We start from the raw sequence: 25,195 nt of genomic DNA on the forward strand, positions 1-25,195 counted from the left end.
AAGATATTGGGGCAGAAGGTGAGAGGATGGCAGGCGAGGCACTGGGGCAGAAGGTGGAGGGATGGAAGGCGAGGCGCTGGGACAGAAGGTGGAGGGATGGAGGGCAAGACAATGGGGCAGAAGGTGGGGGATGGAAGGCGAGGCACTGGGAGAGAAGTTGGGGGAAGGAAGGCCAGGCACTGGGACAGAAAGTGGAGAGATGGAAGGCCAGGCACTGGGGCAGAAGGTGGAGGGATGGAGGGTGAGACAATGGGGCAGAAGGTGGAGGGATGGAAGGCCAGGCACTGTTGCAGAAGGTGGGGGGGTGGAAGGCCAGGCACTGGGGCAGAAGGTGGGGGGATGGAGGACCAGACAATGGGGCAGACCCCCAGTGTCTCTCCTTCCCTCCCCCCTTCCCTTCCCTTCCATCCCCATACCTTCTGCCCCAGTGTCTCGCCTGCCTTCCCTCCCACCAACTGCCCCAGTGTCTCTCCTGCCCTCCCCCTCCCCACCCCCAGTGTGTCTCCAGCCCTTCCCCAAAAGAGGCATACCCAGGAGAATTAATAAGATAGATAGACAGACAGATAGAAACTTAAAGAATTTGAGGGGAGGGGGAACATTGAGAGCAGCAGCCTATGAGGGCCATCAGCTGCAAGATCCCCCCCATTAAAAAAAAGGGGGGAAAACCCCTGACATTTGATGAAGTCTGGAAAATGCACAGTGTATATTCTAATATAGCATAACCTTACTCCAAAAATGTAGGGCAGACAAGATCATTTGAAGGAAAGCAAGAAAAGAAAAAATTACATTGCCTACGATGCAAAAAAGAAAAAAGAAAGAGAAAATGAATCTGCAGAAGAAGGAGAGACAAGAAAAAAAGGAAGAAATCAAAGGGACAGAAAGCGAAGAGCGGAAAAGAAAAGAAAAAACCTGACAACTGAAAAAAAATGCCATCAAAGACAACACAAACTAACAAAGAAAATGAAAACATTGAGCAGAAAAGACTAAGCAAGAATCAAAGACAAAAAAGGAAACGAATGGATGAGAGTTTGGAATCCAGAGACCATCGTCTAAACATGAAAAGACGAGCAAAACAATGTAAATTAGTAGACCAACAAACCAACGCCACAAAAATCTATACAGAAGATAGCATTAAAGAACATAACTGTGGGACTCTGACTGAAAGCTGCCATTACTGTTGTGCACTTTATTGGTTAAATGAACTCAATTGTGCAAGAAAATACACTAAATGCTGTCATGATGGTAAAGTGACACTCAAAGAACTTAATGAACCACCGGAATTACTCAAAGAACTGCTTCTCACACAATCAACAGAGGCAAAAAATTACAGAGAGCATATCAGAGAATACAATGCTGCTTTGGCTTTTGCTTCAATGGGAGCTGAAATCAACACACCTCCAGGCAGAGGACCATACTGCTTCCGTATTCATGGACAAATCTACCATAAGGTATCTCCACTTTACCCAAGTGAACAACACAAGGCAGGGTATGGCCAACTGTACATATTTGATACGGGAGAAGCAACCAAACAACGCCTACAAAACAACTCGGCCTGCTTAGCAACAGTAATGGAAAGTCTGGATACCCTTCTAAGAAACATCAACCCATTTGCAAAGTCTTATGAACAAATGCATAGACTAACAGAAAGTTTGCAAACAGCTAAAGTCCAAATGATTTTCATGGAACAAGCAAACTTAGACCTCAGAAGGTACAACGCACCAAGTTCCCACACTGAGGTTGCAGCAATATTTGTCGGTGAGGATGGTGAACCACCCAGTAATCGAGACATCTGCATTTATCCAATCGGAGGAACTTGCCAAACCATCTCACCTATGAACTGCAACACCGACCCAATGGTATATCCTATGCTTTTCCCACATGGCGAGTGCGGATGGCATGTTGGAATGGCCCATGTTGAAGAAAGACGCTCAGCCAAGCGAGTGAGGGTCACACAACTGCAGTACTTTGCCTATCGCCTCGCAATACGGAAAAGTTTCAGTCTCCTACATAGCAGCGGCAAATTATACCAGCAATACATTGTTGATGCTTATGTCAGAACTGAAGGATCAAGATTGAACTACCTAAGACAAAATCAACAAGATTTACGCATAGAGCAATACCGTGGACTCTTAGATGCTCTGGAAACCCGTGTCAAAAATGAACACCTGAAAACAGGGAAGATGATAATATTGCCATCAACCTTCCAAGGCAGCCCTCGATATATGCAACAAAATTATCAAGATGCCATGGCCATAGTCAGAAGATTTGGACGTCCAGATTTATTTGTAACATTCACTTGCAACCCAACTTGGCCAGAGATAAGTAAGGCCATGCAAGCCACTCAAAGACCAGAGCACCGGCCAGACATTATCGTCCGTGTTTTCAAAATGAAATTAACAGCACTCTTGGATGATATCTTGCAACACCAAATCTTTGGCCAGGTCATTGCATACATCTACGTCATTGAGTTCCAAAAACGAGGTTTGCCGCATGCTCACATCCTGCTTACCTTAGATTCAAAAAACAAAATCAGAGCCAAAGATGATATAGACAGATATGTGCATGCAGAGATACCCTCCAAAACTGTCAGCCCAAAACTCTACGAAATTGTAACAAAGCACATGATTCATGGACCTTGCGGCACACTAAATCCACACGCACCTTGCATGAAAGATGGCACATGCTCCAAGAACTTTCCCAAGGACCTCCGGAACACCACAGAGGAGAATGTGAATGGATACCCTCTCTATAGAAGGCAAACATCAGCCCCAGTCAGGCTTGGAAAATATGATGTTGATAATCGCTGGGTGGTCCCATATAATCCCTGGCTCTTGAAAAAATATAACGCACATATCAACGTTGAAGTTTGTGCCTCTGTGAAGAGTGTCAAGTACCTTTACAAGTATGTGTACAAAGGGCATGATGCCGCATCAATCAAGCTACAGCAAGAAAATCAAACTGGCATACTAGAACATGATGAAATAAGAACATTTCTGGATGGAAGATATGTTAGCGCCCCAGAGGCAATGTGGCGAATCAATGAGTTTACACTAACAGAAAAGTCACACACCATAATCCGCTTACCAGTTCATTTGCCAGAACACCAGCAATTGATATATCATGAAGGCCAAGAAGAGCAGGCCATTGCCATGGCATCTACCAAAAAAACCATGCTTACTGCCTGGTTCACACTGAATCATGAAGACCAAGAAGCAAACAAGTTGACTTACACAGACATCCCCAAATACTACGTCTTCGATAAGATCCTCACAAAATGGAAGAGGCGACAGCGCGGAGGGGAAGGAGTTATTGGAAGAATGCCAGTAGTAAGCATTAAAGACTCAGAACGGTACTATCTGCGCATGCTACTCACCCGAACCAAAGGTAGCACTGGATTTGACAGTATGAGAACTGTCCATGGGGTACTCTATGACAGCTACCTAGAAACCTGCAGAGCACATGGACTTCTAGAAGGAGATAAAAACTGGCATGAAACACTGAATGAGGCAGAACAGAGTCAGATGCCGCATTCCCTTAGAATGCTCTTTGCTATAATCTGTGCTTTTGGAGAAGCAGAAGATGTGGCTGAACTTTGGAACCAACACAAACATGCCATGTGTGAAGATTTAGTACATAAATATTCAGAGGCCACTGGCCCACAATATGCGCTTGCTGAAATTGAAACACAGTTAAAAACTTATGGCATGACTTTGAAGAACTTGAATTTGCCAGTTCTGCATCTACCAGATGCTATTCAAAAACAGGACACCTTAGACATTCTGGGAGAGCAAGAACAGGCCGAAATACATACCAGCAAGCTAAACATAGAACAACAAAGAGCAGTCATCACAGTACTACAAACTATTTATGATACTCCAAATGACAAGCCACACTGCTTTTTCCTAGATGGACCTGCAGGAACAGGGAAAACATTTGTCTACACAACACTCATACACACTATCTGAGGCAAAGGAGACCAGGCTACAGCAGTTGCTTCAACTGGAATAGCAGCTACACTATTACCAGGAGGTAGAACAGCACACTCAGTATTCAAGATTCCACTGATCCTGGATGCAAGCTCAACCTGCGACATAAAGCCAAACACAATTGCAGCAAAACACCTCATAGACACAAAATTGATAGTCTGGGATGAAGCACCAATGACACATACACATGCCTTCCTGGCTGTAGACAGACTCCTCAAAGACCTCACAAAATCCACACAACCATTCGGAGGCAAAACCATCTTGCTGGGGGGTGATTTCCGACAAATCCTCCCTGTCATCATTAGAGGTTCAAGATCCTTAACCGTAGCCAGCTGCTTAAAAAAACACCACCTCTGGAAACACATTCATGTAATCAAACTCAACAAAAACATGCATGCTCTGCACAATGAAAAAGACTTTGCAACATGGCTCTTAGCAGTAGGCGATGGAAGGAACGGAGAGACAACACGTTTACCAAATAACTGCTACCCAGTGATACAGGACCCTGTGGAACAATTATATGGTGATATTGATTTCACCACAGTCACACCACAGCAACTAAAAGGAAGAGCAATACTGACTGTAACAAACCACATGTCCCTAGAACTCAATAACCGTGTCCTCGAACGTATGCCAGGTGAGGAAGTCATATATGAAAGTATAGACACCATCGAAAGTGAGCAAGAAGAAGATCGCCTGGCATACCCAGAGGAATTCTTAAACAGCCTTACACCAACAGGCATGCCACCGCACCAACTGCGTCTTAAACCAGGAGCAATCATCATACTGCTGAGGAACTTAGCTCCCACAAGAAGACTGTGCAATGGAACACGTCTCACAGTCATACGCCTTCAACCCAACATTATTGAAGCAAAAGCCATAACACACTCTGAAAACGACGAGATTGCTCTCATCCCAAGGATTCCAATAATACCCTCTGACACAAATATGCCATTCAAATTCAAAAGAAGGCAGTTCCCAGTAAGATTGTCCTTTGCAATGACCATCAACAAGTCACAAGGACAAACCTTTGAAAAAATATGCCTTTACCTAAAAGATCCAGTATTCAGCCATGGACAATTATATGTGGCCCTATCTCGAGTCAGATCATTCGACTCATTAACCGTCGTGTCAGCACAACAAGACATCCCAAACTGCGTCTACACAGAAATATTTGACAATAACCAGAAAGAAACAGACAAAGAAACACAGGACAGCAGAACAACAAAACACACTTACAGCTTTAGACCAAGAACAACAAAATAACCCTAGCAAAAACACAAACTGCACGTGCCACAAGTAACAAAAACAACCCCAAAGTTCTACCAAACTTCTCTGCAAAGACAAAAAAAAGAGTTGAAACAAGAATAAAATGCAGACTACACAAACAAGACCACAACAAACAAACAAAGACATACTAAATAACATAGAAAACCCAGCATCAAACACCAAACAAGCAGGAAGAGCAACACCTTTGCCCAAACAAAACAAAAACAAAACACCATGAAAATGCTTAAACCACCTGACAAAAAACTTTTAAAATACCCCAAACATCCTAGATACAACGTGACCAGCAATGAAGAAATTACTGCAGATAACACAGACAAGAAAAGCACTAAAAACAACAAATCAGACGCACAATGACTATACACTAACAGGCAAAGACATGCCAAAACCCAAGCCAAAAACAATAAAGAGGTGCAGAAAAAAAACACCCACAAAAACATCCAAAAACAAAGTGCACTGATGCACATAAAGAACTGCAAAAAGGCAATGAAGACACATGGGAAAATAAAGAAACAACTGAACAACCAGCAAAATTCACACAACACAACTCCAAAAAGTAAGAAAACTACCGCACAGAAGCTCTGTGCGGGTTCAGCTAGTATTATATATTGTTGTTTTCTTAGTCTTAGAGGCCTGACATTGCATGCAGCTTGACTTAAAGAAATGGATCTGGAAAGGGCCCAAATGACCATGCAATAAAGATAATTCTTAAACTGCCCTTTCCTGATCATTATTTAGCACTCTGTCATTCTTGTTCTGACAATATACTTTGGCTCCAATCCAGTGCACAGCGTTTAAGTAACAATGAAATAAATTAATCCGGGTTTTAGTCAGTCAATTGATTCATTTTTCTAATGGTCACAAATGACAAAAAAGAGTACAAAATATACTCAGCTTCTATAATGTTTCATTATTAGACACGGTGTCTATTCCTTCTATTACTCTTCCAACCTAAGGAATAAACTAGATCCACCCCCTTTTTGTGGTTTGCTCAGTATTATAGAGTTATTTCTAGTGATGTCACTAACATTCATAATTACTTGGTGTGCAGATTTGTCCAGCATTTAATCCTCATATTTATTATGAATTTAATGCCATTTTCCCAATAACTGTGTGGCCAGAACATCCAACCAACCAAACTCACATCCAACCATCAGACTTTTGACTGATCAGTATCTTCCATTTTTTGGTCAATCACTTGTTCCAGATGAGTTGTTCTTTCCCTTCAATTCCAATCAGTTTTGCAGTTTGTTTGTTTTTTGCAAACGATAAGTGGTTGTTGTTACCTATCTAGATCTAACTCCTCTTGTTCCTAGGCATGGAGGAGAACCAAAATCAGATCCCCTGAAATGTTCAGGGAGCTCTCCACTATGGCTGATATTATGGAGTGCACACAAGGCAGGTTAAACAAAGTAATTCCCAGGCGTTAATATATATGCTATATGATCTGCGGACATGTCAACACATTACAAGCCAAAAGTGAATTCTCAGAAAACACTGTTGGCAGAAAAAAGCAAAGTTGAAAGTTGTCTTACGGTTTTTATGTTTTTCTGAATTCAAAGACTGACATTGTCCCTAACCCTGTGCACATGAAGCAGACAGAAGTGTCCTCAATACAGAGAGCTTCCTGAGTTCCACAATGTTCACTGAGCAAATGCGGGGGGCAATTTTTATCTATCTCATCTTCATTTTGAAGAATTGTGATTCAAAGCACAATTTACAGAACTTCCCTGGCACCTTTAAAATGGAGGAGAGCTGCTCCTTTGCCACTCACCGCCACTTCCTGTCTTGGGACCACTGTCCCCCAGGTATCATCGTGCACTGGCTGTGCTTCTCTCAGCTGCCCCCACATGATGCTGGCACTCACATGCCCTCCGGCATGTGCAGAGGCCATGTTCATGTTGGCGTCATGTGGGGCAGCTGGGGAGAGTGCAGCTGGCATGTGATAATAGCTAGCTATCATGCTCTCATGCTCTCCTCCATTTTAAAGGTGCCAGGGATGTGCTGTTAATTGTGCTTTGAATCATGATTCATGTACATCCCTACTTCTGAAGTCACTTCACTTGCTGCGAATATGTCCTTCAGGGCTATGCAAGCCTCAGGGACACATTTTCAGATGATACAGGTTATTTTTGGGGGGAAGGAGAGATAAGCAAAATTTGCCCCCCTTGTGTGATGCACATCATGGAGCTCAGGAAGTTCTCTGCAGCAGGGACATTTCTACATGCTCTGCGCATATTTATGTTTTCATTTAACACATTTGTATACCACCTAAAACCTTCATCTCTGGGCAGTTTACAACAAAACAATACAAATTAAAACAAAACTAGCTGACCCCGCACAGAGTATCTGTGCACTCTTTGGGGCTGGCGGTTACCTCTTTCCCCCCACCTTCTGCCCCAGTCTCCACTCCTCTCCTCCCCACCACCACTCCTCCCCCCTTCTCCCCCTCCTGGGCCTTGCCTCCGCAGCTGGGCTGGGCCCGCCACTGCCTCTGGCCTCTGCAGCCAGGCCTGCCGCTGCCACGGTGACCAATCCTCCTGGGTGCGCCTCAGCCAATCAGGCCCGTCCGGCACCCAGCCAATCAGCTGGGCTCCGAGACACACATTTCAAGGCACACCCATGAGAATTAATATAATAGATTAAAATGTTAATACATAAAAATATTTTAAAATGGAACACAATGTTAAAAAATATATATTGAAAACTGTACATCTAATTAAAAGCCTGGGTGAACAAATGTGTCTTAACTGCCTTTTAAAACATTGTCAGACATGGGGAGACTTGGGTGAATAAATGTGTCTTTAGAGACTTTTAAAAAGTTGTCAGAGGCTCTTATTTCTGCAGGGAGTGCTTTCTAAAGCCTTGGGCAGCAATAGAGAAGGCCCATCCCTGAGTAGCCACTAGACGAGTTGGTGTCAACTAGAGAAGAATCTCTCTAGATCATCTCAATGGGTGGTGGGGCTCATGGTGAATAAGACATTGAGGTGAGTCTCATAATCGATGAGACTTGCCAGGGAGGGGTTTGCGGGGAGAGCGGGCTTAGCCCGCTCTCCCTGCAGACGAATAAGAAAGCAGCCCTGAGCAGCCATATTGGCTGCACACATGACTGCCGGCTCCATCACGGAGCCAGCAGGGGCTACAGGGATCAGGGCCACACAGCCCCTGGAAGTTCCAGGATGCCCTGAGCAAGCGCATGGGGCATCCTGAAGAGATCCCCAGGGCCAGTAGGCTTGTTTCAGCCTCCCAGCGGGGTTCTCCTCATGTGTTGCCATGGTGTGGAGCCGCGCTGCTGCAACACACGATCACAAAGACGGGGTTAGCGAAGTGCTCGCTCCGCTAACCTTGTCTAAGGGGAAAGGGAATTAGGAGAGTTTGCTGCCAGGGGCCACACAGCTCCTGTGGCAGCAGATGATCGGGCAAAAGCAGGCTTGGCTCCCTTAGCCCACTTTTGCCCAATCGTGAGAATCCCCTCATCCTCTTAAATATCTTGGGCCTGAGTGGTTTAGGGTTTTATAGGTTATAACTAGGGGTGTGCAATTCAGATTTATGGTGATTCGGTTCGGGACCCGAACCAAATCACCCCTGTTCTGTTTTGTGCCCAAATATGGACCACCCGAATCACCCTTGATTCGGTTCAGATTCAGATTTAACCCAAATCAGAATCTGAATCGATTCAGGGGGGAAAGGGCGCAGGGGCAAAATTTTGGTGTGGGGTGGTAGTGCCCAATGGGTGGAAGCTACCACCCCAATTTAAGGGGGATTGGGCAAAGGGCTGATTTTTGGGGAATATTTGAAGTTTTAGTGACTTTGGGGCAGTACAGGGGCATAGCATGGGATCTGGGCAAAAAGAGTGGGGTGGGTTGGTAGGGACTTATGGGTGCAGACTACCACCCCAATTTCAGGGGGATTGAGCAAAGGGGTGATTTTTGGGAAATTTCTGAAGTTTTCATGTCTTTGGGGCAGTTTGGGGCAGTTTGGGGCAGAAAGTGGGGCCTGGGGCAGAAGAGTGGGGTGGGGTGGTAGTGCCTAACGGGTGGAGGCTACCACCCCAATTTAAGGGGGATTGGACAAAGGGGTGAATTTTTGGGAATTTTTGAAGTTTTTGTGTCTTTGGGGCAATTTGGGGGTAGAAAGTGTATCTGCCCCAAAAGGGTGGGGTGAAGTGGTAGTGCCTAATGGGTGGAGGCTAACAGCCCAATTTCAGGGGGATTGGGCAGAGGGCTGATTTTTTGGGAATTTTTGAAGTTTTGGTGTCTTTGGGGCAGATTGGGGGCAGAAAGTGGATCTGCCCCAAAAGAGTGGGGTGGGCTGGTAGATAGTGCCTAATGGGTGGAGGCTACCACCCATCCCCAATTTCAGAGTGATTGGCCAGAGGGCTGGATTTTGTTGATTTTCTAAGGTTTTTCTTCATAAAGTGCAGTGTGGTAGATTGATTCATTCAATATTCATAGTAAGTGAGAGTGTGAAAAAAGTGAAAGTGGGGTCATGAGAGTTCTTTAATTGAAAAAAATCTCATTTGCTATCACTGAATGAGAATTCACACCTCAGAAGTTTTTCTGAAGGAATGTTATTCCCTTATTTTCTGAGGTGTGAATTCTCATTCAATGATAGCAAATGAGATTTTTTTCAATTAAAGAACTCTCATGACCCCACTTTCACTTATTCACACTCGCATTTACTATGAATATGATGAATGAATCAATCTACCACAAAGCACTTTATGAAGAAAAACCTTAGAAAATCAACAAAATCCAGCCCTCTGGCCAATCACTCTGAAATTGGGGACGGGTGGTAGCCTCCACCCATTAGGCACTATCTACCAGCCCACCCCACTCTTTTGGGGCAGATCCACTTTCTGCCCCCTATCTGCCCCAAAGACACCAAAACTTCAAAAAATCCCAAAAAATCAGCCCTCTGCCCAATCCCCCTGAAATTGGGGTGGTAGCCTCCACCCATTAGGCACTACCACCCCACCCCACTCTTCTGCCCCAGGCCCCACTTTCTGCCCCAATCTGCCCCAAAGACATGAAAACTTCAGAAATTTCCCAAAAATCACCCCTTTGCCCAATCCCCCTGAAATTGGGGTGGTAGTCTGCACCCATTAGTCCATACCACCCCACCCCACTCTTTTTGCCCAGATCCCATTCTATGCCCCCAAACTGTCCCAAAGTCACTAAAACTTCAAAAAATCCCCCAAACTCGGCCATGAGCTGAATCACCCGAATTTTTCAGCCCCGAAATTCGGGTGATTGGGCTCGGCCCCGAAAAATATCGGGGGACATCGGGGGTGATTCGGTTCGGCCCCGAATCACCCGAAATTGCTCATTTCAGGCACAGATCGATCTGTGCCCAAAATTTTTTGCACATCCCTAGTTATAACCAGCACTTTGTCTTTTGCCCAGAAACATGTTGGCAGCTGGTGTAGTTCATTCAATACAGGAGTAATATGGTCTCTCCAAAATGACCGAGAGACCAACCTGGCTGCTGCATTCTGTACCAACTGCCGTTTCTGGACCACATACAAAGGCATCCCCACATAGAGCACATTGGAGTAGTCAAGTCTGGTGGTTACCACCAGATGTACCAGTGTTCTGAGGTCATCTCAAGAGACAGACACAGCTAGCATATCAGACAAAGCTGATAGAAAGCACCTCTGGCCACTGCCTCAACCTGAGACACCAGGGAGAGGTTTGGATCCAGAAGCACCCCCAGACTGCATACCTGTTCCTTTGGGGGAAGTGTGACCCCATCCAGAACTGACAGATCAAAATTGTCTTCTGTGTTCCAACCCTGCACAATAAGTATCTTTGCTTTATCTGGATGCAGTCTCAGTTTGTTATCTTCACTCAGCCCATCACTGCCTCCAGGCAGGAATTTAGGGAGGTTATGCTTTCTCCCGATGATGTTGACATGGAAAAATAGATTTGTTATCAGCATACTGATAACACCCTGCACCAAGTTTCCTGATGATCTCTCTCTCAGTGGTTTCATGTAGCTGTTAAACAACATTGGAGACAATATAGAGCCCTGAGGACACCATACAAAATTTCAGATTTTGAAGATACCATCTAGAATCTGCCTGACAGGTAAGAGACCCTCCTACCCCGAAACCCCTAAGACACTCCAGAAGGAGTATTGAAAGCCAGAGAGAGATCCCAAAGGACCAACAGAGTCACACTCTCTCTGTCAGTCACCAATTGGAGATCTTCCATCAGGCCAACCAAGGCAATCTCCACCCCATAGCCCACTCAGAAGCCAGTTTGAAATGGGTCTAGATAATCAATTTCCTCCAAGACTGTCTGGATCTGGGAGGCCACCACCATCTCAATTACTTTGCCTTTGCCTTGCCACGGAAGGTTGTAGACAGGCCTATAGTTGCTTAACTCTGGAGGATCCAGTGCAGACTTCTTTAGAAGAGGTCTAATAATTGCCTCCTTAAGGCAAGGAAGCATCTTGTCCTTTCTCTCAGAGAAGTATTTATAACCTCTACCAGGCCTTCTACAACAACCTCCGTACCTGATAGTATAAGCCGTGCTGGACAAGCATCAAGAGGTGGCAGGCGACACAGTTCTAAGCAGCTTGCCCACATCTTCAAGAGTCACAAACTGAAACTGATCCAGCCTAAGCACATAAGAGGAGTCACACTTCCCTATCAGATACTGCAGTAACTGTCAGCCCGAATATGAGAAATTTTATCCACAAAAAATTCATTTAAAACACCACAGCAGGTAATTGCTGGTTCCAAATTCTGATTCAAGGGAGGAAGGCCGCCATGCACTAGCCCTCTCACAATATTATTAGTGAAGTTGTTAGACCCTAAAATTCTCTCATGTTCACTAAAGAACAAAATATTGCTCCAGGAAGACTGGTAATATCCAGTTGACCCTTATTTTATCATAAACACATCAATGGAAATACAGGATGAAACTTATCAACAACAAATGCATTTCTTCTCCAGATGAGAAAACATAGTGACAATTGTATTAGGTAAAATCACTTGAAAACTTGGTTTTAAAATACTTGTAAACATATTCATTTTGGGGTGGGGAGCCCTGAACATCTATGCTGTAATCCCAAACAAGACCAATTCTTAAGTAATGTTACATATCGAGGTCGTTCTCACAACCACTTACCTGGGTTGTGGGGAGGGTGGGAAGGGAGGCAGGTTCCTATCTGTCCTGCCACAGACGAGAGGTTCCTGAAACTTCCATCACTTACATGCTGGAAAGTGGGGGTAAAAGCTGCGCTGGGTCTTCCTCCATGGACCCAGAATGCAGCATGTGAGCAGCAGAATGGCTCAGTGCTCTTTACCACCACCTGTTCCCCCTGGCTTGCTGCAAAAAAAGGCTATGGGTTGTGGGGGAGCCTAGCTACCAAGGGTGATCGTTCACACGATCACTTTCCAAGGTAGAATGAATTGTCAGTTCGTTCTACCTCAGTAAAGGGCCAGGTATAGAAGTCAGCCTCTACAGGTCTGCAGCAGCTGGGACCAGAGGGCTCCTGGTGCGCCTGATTATGAGCTGCCTGGGCTATATCAGGCAGCTCTTGTGTGCATATGCTCTGCTTATAAATAGATATGTCTTTCAAAGTACATATACAGTGGATTGTTTTGGGCAATCTATAGCCATAAGCTACAGAATTTGGCAACTAGGAATGGCAGGTGATTGGGATCTTTTAATGTGTATTAGGGTATGATAATTTGACCATAGCGAATCTGTAAGGTGATGATCATTATAGGTGCATAGTCAAGATCATTTATGATTACTTACTCTTCAATATGCATTCACCACCATTTTGTACATGTTAAATTACACAAGAACTGATCTATAATTTGTTATAGTTTAGTTTTCTTAGAATCTAATTTAAGTTAATCTATTTTAAGTCTGTGTGTCTAACACCTTACATGCTTTCAAGGTTATCCCTGCTCTTCTACAGCCACATATTAAATTGTATAAGGTGTTGTCCACATGTATAGGCATTTAAATTTATAGTAAACTTTATGTATTGTGAAACCACTCATGTTTCAATGTTCAGTTTAATAACATATTTGTATATGTGAAGCCTAATACTTGAGGAACATTTTTTCCATCAAACACATTCATTTTATTTTTATTTATGGATATATTGGGGACATTTCAATGACAGTGTGTAAACGTAGCATAAATGTGTGTAAACATAGCATAAACGTAGCATAAACACTAGAACAACTTTTGTAGAAACAGAGGAAAGTGTCTTACAAATATATATTTCTTAGAATCTGTCCCATATTATGAGGAACTAGCTTAACCTGCACAGAGCATATGCACACTAGTACTTGATTGCCCCTCACACCCCCTGCTACAGCCCCCCTCATCTCAGGGATCTCTCCGCCCTCACCTGAGCCACACTCCTGCTCCTCCTCCTCCATCCGGGTGCTTCCATCCCCATCAACCCCCTCGATCATTTCTCCATCCCTTTACTTCATCTCCCTCACCCCTCTTGGTCATGGCTGCAGCACTGCTGACGCCTATTGGCCAAGCTGCAATCCCTATCCCCAGAGACCTCCCCGCCCTCACCCCGCTCCTGCTCCTCCCTACAGGAGCAGCAGTGGTTGACCAGGCCCTTCCTCGCTGCCACCACCGCCATGGCCACTTGTTCCCCTCAGGCCGCTGACTGGTCCAAGCCCGTCCCTTGCCTGCCTGCTTCACTCCATCAAATGGCCTCGGTATCCCCAAACAGCAGCAGTGGTTGACTGGGCCCTTCCTTGCTGCTAATAGGCGCCGCCATAGTCACTTGTTCCCCTCAGGCCACTGACAGGCTCAGGCCCATCCCTCGCCCTTCCTTCTTTCTCTCTCTCCCCCTTCTTTCTCTCCCCTCCACTCGCTCTTCCCCTCTGTTTTTCTTCCCCTCCCTTCTTTCTCTCTCTCTCCCTTCCTGAGTTAACAGATTTTGTTCATCTTGTTTCCTCATCTAACTCATACAACAGCAATCGACTTCTTCTGAAGGGGCTCTTTCCTTCCTCACGACCCCTCTCTTCTCAGACCCCCGTCCACTATCTTTTATCTATATAGATTCCTCTCCTCTATAATCAAGAACATCTTCTGACCAAGGTCAGTTACATTCCAACTGACCTTAACCATTCCAACTGCTGCTCCTCCCTATCTGCATATGGAATCCCCACTGCTCATTCACTATGATGCTTCTGCTCTCACAAGCTCCTCCTCCCTATCTGCATATGGAATCACCATAATGCTTCTGTTTGCAAACTCTCATGAGAGCTGCCACACATGGGATTAGCCACAGGCTCCTCCTCCATCCGGTTGCTTCCATCCCCCTCACCCCTCTTGGTCACTACTCCATCCCTTTACTCCACCCCTCCCCCCTCTTGGTCACGGCTGCAGCGTTGCTGGTGCCTATTGGCCAAGCTGCAGTCCCCTATCCCCAGAGACCTCCACACCCTTACCCTCCCCACAGGAGCAGCAGCAGCAGTTGATCGGGCCTTCCCTCGCTGCTGCCACTGCCATGGCTGCTCATTCCCCTCAGGCCACTGACAGGCCCGGGCCCATCCCTTGCCTGCTTGCCTGCCTGCCTCTGACAATGGCCTCAGTAGCCCCAAAAAGCAGCAGCGGTTGACTGGGCCCTTCCTTGCTGCCAATAGGCATTGCCATGGCCACTCGTTTCCCTCAGGTCGCTGACAAGCTCGGGCCCATCCCTCGCCCTTCGTTCTTTCTCTCTCCTCCCCCTTCTTTTTCTCTCTTTCTCTCTCCTCCACTCACTCTTCCCCTCTGCCCCCCTTTCCTGAATTAACAGATCTTGTTCATCTTGTTTCTTCATCTAATTCACACAATGGCATCCTCCTTCTCCTGAAGGGACTCTTTCCTCCCTCATAACCCCTCTCTTTGCAGACCCCTGCCCACTATCCTTTTATATATATAGATTCCTCTCCTCTACAATCAAGAACATCTTCCAACCAGTAGCAGTTGCATATGGAATCCCCACTGCCCAATCCCAACAGTGCCACAGGCTCCTCCTCCCACTTGTAGGCCCACCCAGACATTCATGTACAGGAGTGTCCTTATAATTGCTCAGTACCTCTGGACAGCAATTATGCCAGCATGCTTCCATAATAGAGTGGGGAGGGGGGGGGGCATCACGCCAGTTAAGAAATGGTATCATAGTGTAATACATGGAGTAACATGATTTGTTAATATTATAGGAGGGCTTATAGCTAGCTGTGCCATTAAAATGTATTATATCTAACAAATATTGTTCAAAATCCTTCCTACTGAACAGTTGAAGCTCATCGCCATGTTATTCTTTGATATGAGAAACATACCACACATAGGTTTTTATCAAACAACACTGCTTTTTCTTTATCTCACATTTTAATAACCTCTGTTTCATAATGGGCTTGTAACATTCTTCTTTTGTTCACTGCATACATATGATACTTTTAAAAAATGGTTCTCAGCCCTGCCTGCCAAGGATTTCCCCCCAGCGTCTTAGGTTTGACTTATTAATTTTCTACACCTCTCACTTCTGCAATTACCTAAAATAGTCTGGGGGCACACTTATCAAACTCGTGTTGCCTAGATGCATGAAAAGCAATCTTTTAAACGGAGAAGAATAATGCATTCGATTTATTGTTGTTGTTGTTAAATGAATAACGGTGTGAGGAGGAAGATTTTATTCTACTGAAAATTGGATTCTCACTGTTAGATACTCAAATGAGAACTTCTTAAAAAGATGATGAAATATTTAAGATGGAAAACGTAAGGTATACAGGAGAATTGACTCTGCTGGCTTGTAAGACACAGTTGACATTTTGTCAAACTTCCTACAAACTTTTATTATCTCTCCTCTTATTGGATTTCCTTACTCATAGACTTCTCACTTCCACAGGGAAATATTTATCAAATTAATGAAGCAATAAAGGGCTTAGGAAAACAACAACCATTATGGTTTTTTGTTTGTTTGGGTGGTGTTTGTTTGTTTTTTGGCAATTTGGGAAATTATAGTTTCCAGTCTTCCTTTTGTGTTGTGACACTTATCTTCTTCTATAAAAAAAGAAATGCAGATCCTCCATGGGTACTTTTTTGGTGGAGCAAATATAGAACTGGTGTTATGATTTCTGCCCATGCTGAGATGATAGTGCACATGGAATGTCTATTCAGTATATATTGGTTCTGAAATCTTAAAATGAGTTCCAGGAGAAAAATGACACCCCAAAGGCTAAAACAGCCAGTGTAAAACAGAAGGAAATTGCCAAAGATCCATGTGAGAGCCAACTGGAATAGTTTTTCATACATTTTACTAAACCTCTCTCTTTTTCTGTTTTTGTCCCAACAGACTTAGCACTCTGTCTGTTCAACACAGTACAGAAAACAGTTGGCTGCTTGCCCAACCCATATGGGTGTAGCTTCTTTGCCCCCACCCTTGTGAGATGAGGCATGAGGTTTTGGGGGCACTGGCAATTGGCCAGGCAAGCTTTGAGTGCTTGCATTGCCCACCTCCAAACTTCTTCCATTTCAGTTTGGGCAGAGAGCAGGCCAGATGTGCCTGCTGCTGCTCTGCCAATAATCGAGGCCTAGTGAGACCTGAAGACCACTCCTCATGGCCTTGGAGAAGCCCCCAGAGTGGGAGGCAGTGAGTTTTATAACTCTTAAAAAATGTTTGTTTGTTTTTTGGGGGAAATTTACACAACCCCCCGAACCCAAACCAAACCATGGGGTATTCGGGGATGTTTGTATCCAAAACCAAACATGTCCAGTCTGGTTCAAGCTCACTCTGGACTTGAACTGAACTAGGCAACCTGGTTTTGTGCACACCCCTACTGAGAAGTGGGTCATTGAAGCCTATCAAGGCCCATGAGGCAACATCACAGCCACTGACAAGGCAAATGGAGGCAGCCAGTGCCCGGCTGGCTGTAAGGCAGTAGTAGAAGAGGAGCAGAGATTGCCACAAAGGAGGCCTGAGCTCAGCATGCAGCCTGGATAAGTTGCCTTGGGCCAAGGCCAGGCAGCACACTAGCAGAGACCATGGGGTGTCTGTCTAATGTGCAGCCTTCAAGATGTTTAGCACCATGCTAGAATGGGCTGTTCACAGGTAGGGTGGACACTCCACAGCTGTGCATTAATTAGATGACTTCCTTTTCATAGGACCAGGCAGTTATGGCCAATGTGTACAACTCCTGAGCGTGTTCACGGCTTTGTGCAAGGATTTGAGGGTGCTGCTGGCTCAGGGGAAGACTGAGTGTCCCGTGATTAGGTTTCTGGGAATAGAGCTGAACACCTTGGCAGGCTGCTCCAAGCTGCTGTGGGACAAGCTGGATATGCTGAGGACTAAGATTCAGGAGTGCCTTTTTGCTAAGAAGGTTACCCACAGGCAACTGCAGGTTTTGAATTTCGCATGCAAGGTCATTGCATCTGGGAGGGCATTCCTGGGGCATCTCTTGATGCATGAGCTTACACAAGACTCATCTTTAGATATATTTAGATATATTTATTTATGACCCATGGTCAGCTTACAAATCAACTAGAAATGGTAGAATAAAAGGAATCCTACAAGCGGTTAACAGTTGCTAGAAAATAATAAAACATTAATCACATACAGTACCAATCGAAGACTTAACTAGCAATTGCTAATAATAAAATATAAATATAAACTAAAAATTCAGAAAGAACTTATGTATGAAATTAAAAACTGATGTAACCACATAGCATTAGAGCAAAACACCACCTTATATGTAATAGATGGGGCTTAATCTGCCAGAAGATAAGAAACAAAAAAATCGTCTGAGCATCCTGGAATGGGTGCCAGACAAGGAGATATCAGGGACCATCCTAAAACAGGCAATGGAGCAATACATGTTGGATGGTTTCAATCTCCCTATAACCACAATTTTATCTTCCCTAGGTTTTCTCCCTGCCAGCGCAGCCGACTGCAGCATGTCATAGGGATGTGCAAAAAATTTCGGGCACAGAACGATCTGTGCCCAAAATGAACAATTTTGGGTGATTGGGGGCCGAACCGAATCACCCCTGATGTCCCCCGATATTTTTTGGGCACGAGCCGAATCACCCGAATTTCAGACCCAAAAAATTCGGGTGATTCAGTTCATGGTTGATTTTTGGCGATTTTTTAAAGTTTTAGTGACTTTGGGGCAGTTCGGGGGCATAGCATGGGATCTGGGGAAAAGGAGTGGGGTGGGGTGGTAGTGCCTAATGGGTGCAGGCTACCACCCCAAATTCAGGGGGATTGGGCAAAGGGCTGGTTTTTGGTAAATTTGTGAAATTTTCATGTCTTTGGGGCAGATTGGGGCATATTGGGGCAGAAAGTGGATCTGCCCCCAAATAGTGGGGTGGGGTGGTAGTGCCTAATGGGTGGAGGCTACCACCCCAATTTCAGGGGGATTGGGCAGAGGGCTGATTTTTTGAGAATTTTTGAAGTTTCGGTGTCTTTGGGGCAGATTGGGGGCAGAAAGTGGATCTGCCCCAAAGGAGTGGGGTGGGCTGGTAGATAGTGTCTAATGGGTGGAGGCTACCACCCATCCCCAATTTAAGAGTGATTGGGCTTCCTCATATTATTCATAGTAAAAGAAAGTGCGAAAAAGTGAAAGTGGGGTCATGAGAGTTGTTTAATTGAAAAAAATCTCATTTGCTATGATAGAATGAGAATTCACACCCGAAGTTTTTCTGAGGTGTGAATTCTCATTCTATCATAGCAAATGAGATTTTTTTCAATTAAACAACTCTCATGACCCCACTTTCACTTTTTCACACTCTCAATTACTATGAATATGAGGAAGTAATCAATTTAGTACAACCCCACACTTCACCTTATGAAGACAAACCTCAGAAATTCACCAAAATTCACCCCTCTGCCCAATCACTCTGAAATTGGGGATCGGTGGTAGCCTCCACCCATTAGGCACTATCTACCAGCCCACCCCACTCCTTTGGGGCAGATCCACTTTCTGTCCCAATCTGCCCCAAAGACACCAAAACTTCAAATATTCCCAAACAATCAGCCCTCTGCCCAATCCCCCTGAAATTGGGGTGGTAGCCTCCACCCATTAGGCACTACCACTCCACCCACTATTTTGGGGCAGATCCACTTTCTGCCCCCAAACTGCCCCAAAGTCACTAAAACTTCAAAAATTCTCAAAGAATCACCCCTTTGTCCAAACCCCCTGAAATTGGGGTGGTAGCCTCCACCCATTAGGCACTACCACCCCACCCCACTATTCTGCCCCAGGCCCCACTTTCTGCCCCAATATGCCCCAATCTGCCCCAAAGACATGAAAATTTCACAAATTTACCAAAAACCAGCCCTTTTCCCAATCCCCCTGAATTTGGGGTGGTAGCCTGCACCCATTAGGCACTACCACCCCACCCCACTCCTTTTGCCCAGATCCCATGCTATGCCCCCGAACTGCCCCAAAGTCACTAAAACTAAAAAATCACCAAAAATCAGGATTTTTCCCAATCCCCCTGAAATTGGGGTGGTAGACTCTACACATTGGGCACTACCACCCCACCCCAAAAATTTGCACCTGGGCCCCTTTTTACCCCCCCAAATCGATTCAGATTTGGATTCAGATTAAATCCGAATCCGAACCGAATCAAGGGTGATTCGGGTGACCCAGATTTGGGCACAAAACAGAACAGGGGTGATTCGGTTCAGGTCCGAATCACCCGAGGTCAGAGCCGAATCACCCGAAAACCCGAATTGCACACCCCTAGCATGTCATACCTTGCTCTAAAGAAAGCCCTCAAGATAGCGCGGGTTCTCTAGGGTATGCAGATAAGTAGTGGGACCCCTGATAGCAATGCATAAACCCAGCCTCCTTCTCAAAAGTTCAGGGATCATGGAAAGCTCATGTTGATTTTAAATATCCAGGATTCTCTGCTTCAGAGCCTGTAGAGCTTGAATATGGCTCAACAAAACCAGATAATCCATGGAGAATCCCAATGAAAGAATTTTAGCATGGATTGCCTGGGCCCAAGAAGATTGAAAACTATCAACCAAAATCTGCAAAATCCATCCCTGAGGAAAGAAGTTTATCCTAGGCCAAAATGCTAGTATCAACATCCAACCTCTAGCTTCAGTTCTTAGAACAGCCAGATCAAATCTCATTGTCACAGAAGGAGCACATCTTGGTGCTCTTAGTATTGCCCTAAGAAATTTATTTTGCACAGCTTCCAGGGGTTTATAAGAAAGATAGGGGCCTAACTACGTGCCATACAGTAACTGACTCCTAGCTTGGGTACTTGGTGTCCATTGCCTTCTACTCTAAGGTAATCAGGATGGGGGACATGACACATGACATTAGGGTATGGAGGATGGTTGATGACTGGGCACGTGAATGACCCCCTCGGGAAGACTCGCGGACTCATTGCTTGGGACCTTTCCGTCAGTTTGCAATTCCCCTTTTGAGATAGTGCTGTTTAGCCCCACCTTGCTAGTGGCCTTTGGCACCTTTAGAGCAGCAGAGTTTTTTCCCAGAGGAGGTGGGGCCCTTGCTCCTGGGTGGTGCAAAGAGGAAATCTGATCTTGCACAGGTCCCTACTGATGCAGTACCAGTTTGGATCTGTGTTGGGGTCAGTGCTGAAGGCACTGGGGTGGCCTGCTGTTGTATTTTCACTTCACTTGAGCCACATATGATTTATTTGTTTGTTTGTTTATTCGATTTCTATATATACATAGGGGCTATATAGGGGCGGTCTCCACAGCAGCCAGGCTGGATAACTCTGTGGAGGGTGCCAAGCGCATTGGGCATTGGTTGCAGGTCTACAAACGTTATGTTCACTAATGCTGAGTGTTTCTCTTTATCAGGGCATAGGCTGCGAGGGCTGAGTATTGGGCCAACAAGTGGACTCAAAACTCCAGTTGTGGAATGCAACTTGGCTTGGGCCATCTGGCTATCATCTCCTGGATTGGCAGGAGGGGTATTCTGTGGGTTCAGCTCCTCTCAGCTCTGGGGGAGAATTTGGAGTGGAATCTGCCTCTGACAATCACTGTGGTACATTTTGGGGGAAACAATTTAGGTAGCCAGTCAGAGTTGGCCATCTCCTGCAGGCTCATAGGGACTTGAAGTACTGAGGAACTTGGTCCTCAGCGTCCATATAATATGACCTGAGCTCCTTCCATGCAGAATCTGGCATGGGACTCAGAACCTGGGGAGGGTTGACAGAGCACGTGAGAAGATCAGCTGCATCCTGAGAAGTTTTGTGCCTGCATGGTTGTGTGTGTGTGTGTGTGTGTGTGTGTGTGTGTGTGTGTGTGTGTATTCCCTACCCTGCAATCCAATGTTCTCGCCTAGAGCTGTTTCAGAGTGATGGGGTCCTCCTGACCCTACAGGCTATGATCTGTTTCTAGATGATATGTGGGGAGGATTGGTAGCTGTGTTAGGTGGTGGTGGGTGGTGGAAGGGGCCATGCTAGGCTGACGCTTCTTGTGGCAGGTGCAGTGCAGTATTCAGGCATAATGTAGGGTCGGTGAGTACCTCAAGGCATGCCTTGAGCATAAAGAGGGGTCATTGACAGTCCGTAGATGCTACATAGCTCAGAGATCACTAGCTTGGACTTACTCTAACCTGGGGGGCGGGGGTCACCATCCTTAAAGGGATATACAGCATGAAGGAGGTGACCCCTTATGCAGGAGCCTTGACAATAGGTCAGCAAAGTTGGAGAGCATCTGCCTCAGGGCTGATGCTCTGCTTTCTGAGTCAAGGTGTGTCGCTCGGTGATCTTCAGCAGGTGACAGGGACCCACCAGCGACTGTTGCTGGTTTCTGCTTTGTGTTTCTTTTAGATTAGGAGCCCTTTTAGCACAGGGAACCACCTTTCTTACTTACTTATTCTATGTAAAACATTTTGAGGACTTTTGTTGATAAACAGTGTATAAATATTTGTAGCAGTAGAATAGGGTGCATGCCTGGAAAATCCAAGGCATATAAAAATGCATATTACAATGTTCTTTCAGTTGTTTTGTATTGTATTTTGTACGTTCTTTCCCTCACTTTTTTGGTCTGTTTTGATTTAATGTGTGTTTTTATCTCATGTTTTAATGCTGTGTTGTAAGCTGCCCGTTTATTAATTATTATTATGCTGTTCACACCCAGTCTACCAGATGTTATTGACTGGAATGGGTACTTTAATTATTGGGCTCTTTCCAAAGGTCTAGGATAACTGAAGAAGAATTAAAGATACTGTCGTACTATTTGTGCTGTCCCAAAAAGTGTGGCCTTCTGTAGTTGATGTGTTGTAATTTTATTGATGCCCAAGGTGTCGAGATGGTGTTCAAGTTCTTTTGGTACTGCACCAAGGGCACCAACAACTATTGGCACAACTATTTTCTTTTTCCAGAGCCGCTCAATTTCAATCTAAAGGTCCTTGTATTTAGTTATTTTCTCCAATTATTTTTCATTGACTCATCTATTTATTATTGTTGTTGTTGTTGTTTACACAGTCAGACAGGTGTTATTGACTGGTTTGTCAATCCAGACATCGAGTCCTTCCCAAGGACCTGGGATGGCTGAATTTTATCATCAATACTGCTGGTTATTATAGATATCGTCGCAAAATATAGGCTGTTCCCAGTAAAGTTGCTTTTTGTAATTGGCTGATGGTGATTTCTGTGGCCCCTATGGTGTTGAGGTGCTCCTCAAGTTGTTTTGGAATTGCACCTACGGCACCAATTACCACTGGGATTATTTTGGTCTTTTTCTGCCACAGCCTTTCAATTTCAATTTGTAGATCTTTGTATTTTGTGATTTTTTTCTATTTCTTTTTCTTCTATTCTGCTATCCCCTGGTATTGCTATGTCGATTATTTTGACTTGTTTTTCTTTCTTCTCCACTACAGTTATATCTGGTGTATTGTGTGGCGGATGTTTGTCTGTTTGTAGTCGGAAGTCCCATAATATTTTTACTTCTTCATTTTCTTCAACTTTTTCAATTTTATGGTCCCATCAATTTTTGGCTACAGGTAGCTTGTATTTTTTGCAGATGTTCCAGTGTATCATCCCTGCTACCTTGTCATGCCTTTGTTTGTAGTCAGTCTGTGTGATCTTTTTACAATAGCTGATTAGGTTTTATTTTATAATTATAATAAAATTTTATATTATTATTATTATTATTAGCAACGGGGTATGAAAATAATAAATTTATTATTTCTTGTTTATACAGTCAGACAGGTGTTATTGACTGGTTTGTTTTATCCAGACATCGAGTCCTTCCCAAGGACCTGGGATGGCTGAATTTTATTGTCAATTGTTATAGATATCATCGCAGAATATAGGCTGTAATTATTATTATTATTATTATTATTATTATTATTATTATTATTATTATTATTATTGCACAGTTGATTGCACAGTTGATTCCTAGATTTTGGAAGGATCATTTGCCTTGTGATTTGGTTGTGTACACCTTATTCAACCATCACATCTATTCATGGCCTTTTGAAGGCAGAGGAGGTGCACTTGCAAGTCGGGTGGGAAAGTGTGAACTCCTCCCATTACATATAGGTTGAAAAAAGATGAAAGCATCAACTGAATTGGGTCATAGTAAACTACAGCAAGTATAGTAAACCATTATACGGATAGAGAAATATCGCTACACTTTATACTGAGTCAAACTAGTGAACCACTTGTAGGGATGTGCATGAACCTCTGTTCATGCAGCGGTTCAAAATTGAACTGGTTTGTGGTTTGGCAAACTGGTTCATTATGGTTGACCCAACCACAAACCAGTTCAGCAATTTGGGTTCAGCAATTTGGGTCCCACCCATGGGGGTGGGGCCTGCGGTGAGCTGCACCTTTAAAAATGAGTACTGCAGGTCCTTACCTGTGTGATTGCCATGCCATGCAACTTCCTGCTGTGGCAGTACTCCCACAGACAGCCCACACATGGCAGCGGCATGGTGGCAGCATTCACATGGCTTCCATGTATGCGTGGAAGCCATTTGTATGGTCAACCTGGTGGTGCTGCCTGCCGCCACAAGCAGGCTGTTGTAGGGAGCGCCACCACAGCAGGAAGCTGCATTGAGTGGCAGTCATGAGGAAAGATCTGCTGTACTCACTTTTAAAGGTGCTACTCACTGCCCCCACCAGGGAAGTTACTTACGTCTGGGGTACGCATTATAGCCAAGGTCTTGTGTCTATAGAAGAAATGCAAATTAGATTTCTTCATAGGTTTTCCTTGAAGTATTAGGTTCACAGAGTCCAAAAAGGATACATAGTTAAAAGTGCCAAATGTGCCAGCATAGTAAAATTGCCAGCATATTAACTAGTCAAATCATTAAACTGCCAAATGAAATAGGTTTCAGAATTGTGCCTTCTTGTACTAGCCCTTTTGTGGAGCACAATTCAAGCATTAGGGAGCTAGCGATAAATCATAGTGTAGTGCTTAGAATGTTGGACATGGACTGGGGAAACCCAAGTTAAAACCCCTACTCAACCATGGAACTCACTTGGTGACTCTGGACCAGTCACTTATCTTTCATCCTAACCTATCTCACAGTGTTGTTGTGAGTGCAAACACAACCATGTACACTGCTCTGGGCTCCTTGGAAGAAGAGTGGGATATATGCTTTGCTTATCAAGGAAACCTGGAATGAACAGGGTTCCAAGGTGCATTCTGGTGAGAATTAAGTGTGCCTCTTTACCTGTTCTTATGTTGCCAGCTGTGCTAGCTTGCCATTTTCTTGTTCCATTTTTTGTCGTTGTGGTACAGTCTGTACATAGAAAATCTAATAGAATCAGCTAATAATAACTGTTCATGTTAGCAGCACTCATGGGAGAGAGGGTTTGTAAAATAGAGAGTGACCACATCATTAGTCAATTCCTGTGATTTCCTCTGTGAAGGGGTAGAGTCACAGTGAAGCAACAATTACATTGCTGTTGCAATGTAAGAATGGATAGGAAACCTAATTGAAA

The 25,195-nt window shown here is 44.6% G+C and overlaps 1 protein-coding gene across 1 annotated transcript; it reads left to right on the forward strand.

The window, feature by feature from the left end:
• Positions 1-926: 926 nt before the first annotated feature.
• LOC128338006 (uncharacterized) lies at positions 927-5,252 on the forward strand. Its single transcript, XM_053279896.1, is given in 1 exon segment — positions 927-5,252. A coding segment is annotated over 1 exon segment (4,326 nt).
• The last annotated feature ends 19,943 nt before the right edge of the window (positions 5,253-25,195 follow it).

Source organism: Hemicordylus capensis, chromosome 1 (assembly GCF_027244095.1).
Source record: "Hemicordylus capensis ecotype Gifberg chromosome 1, rHemCap1.1.pri, whole genome shotgun sequence".
Lineage (NCBI taxonomy): Eukaryota > Metazoa > Chordata > Lepidosauria > Squamata > Cordylidae > Hemicordylus > Hemicordylus capensis.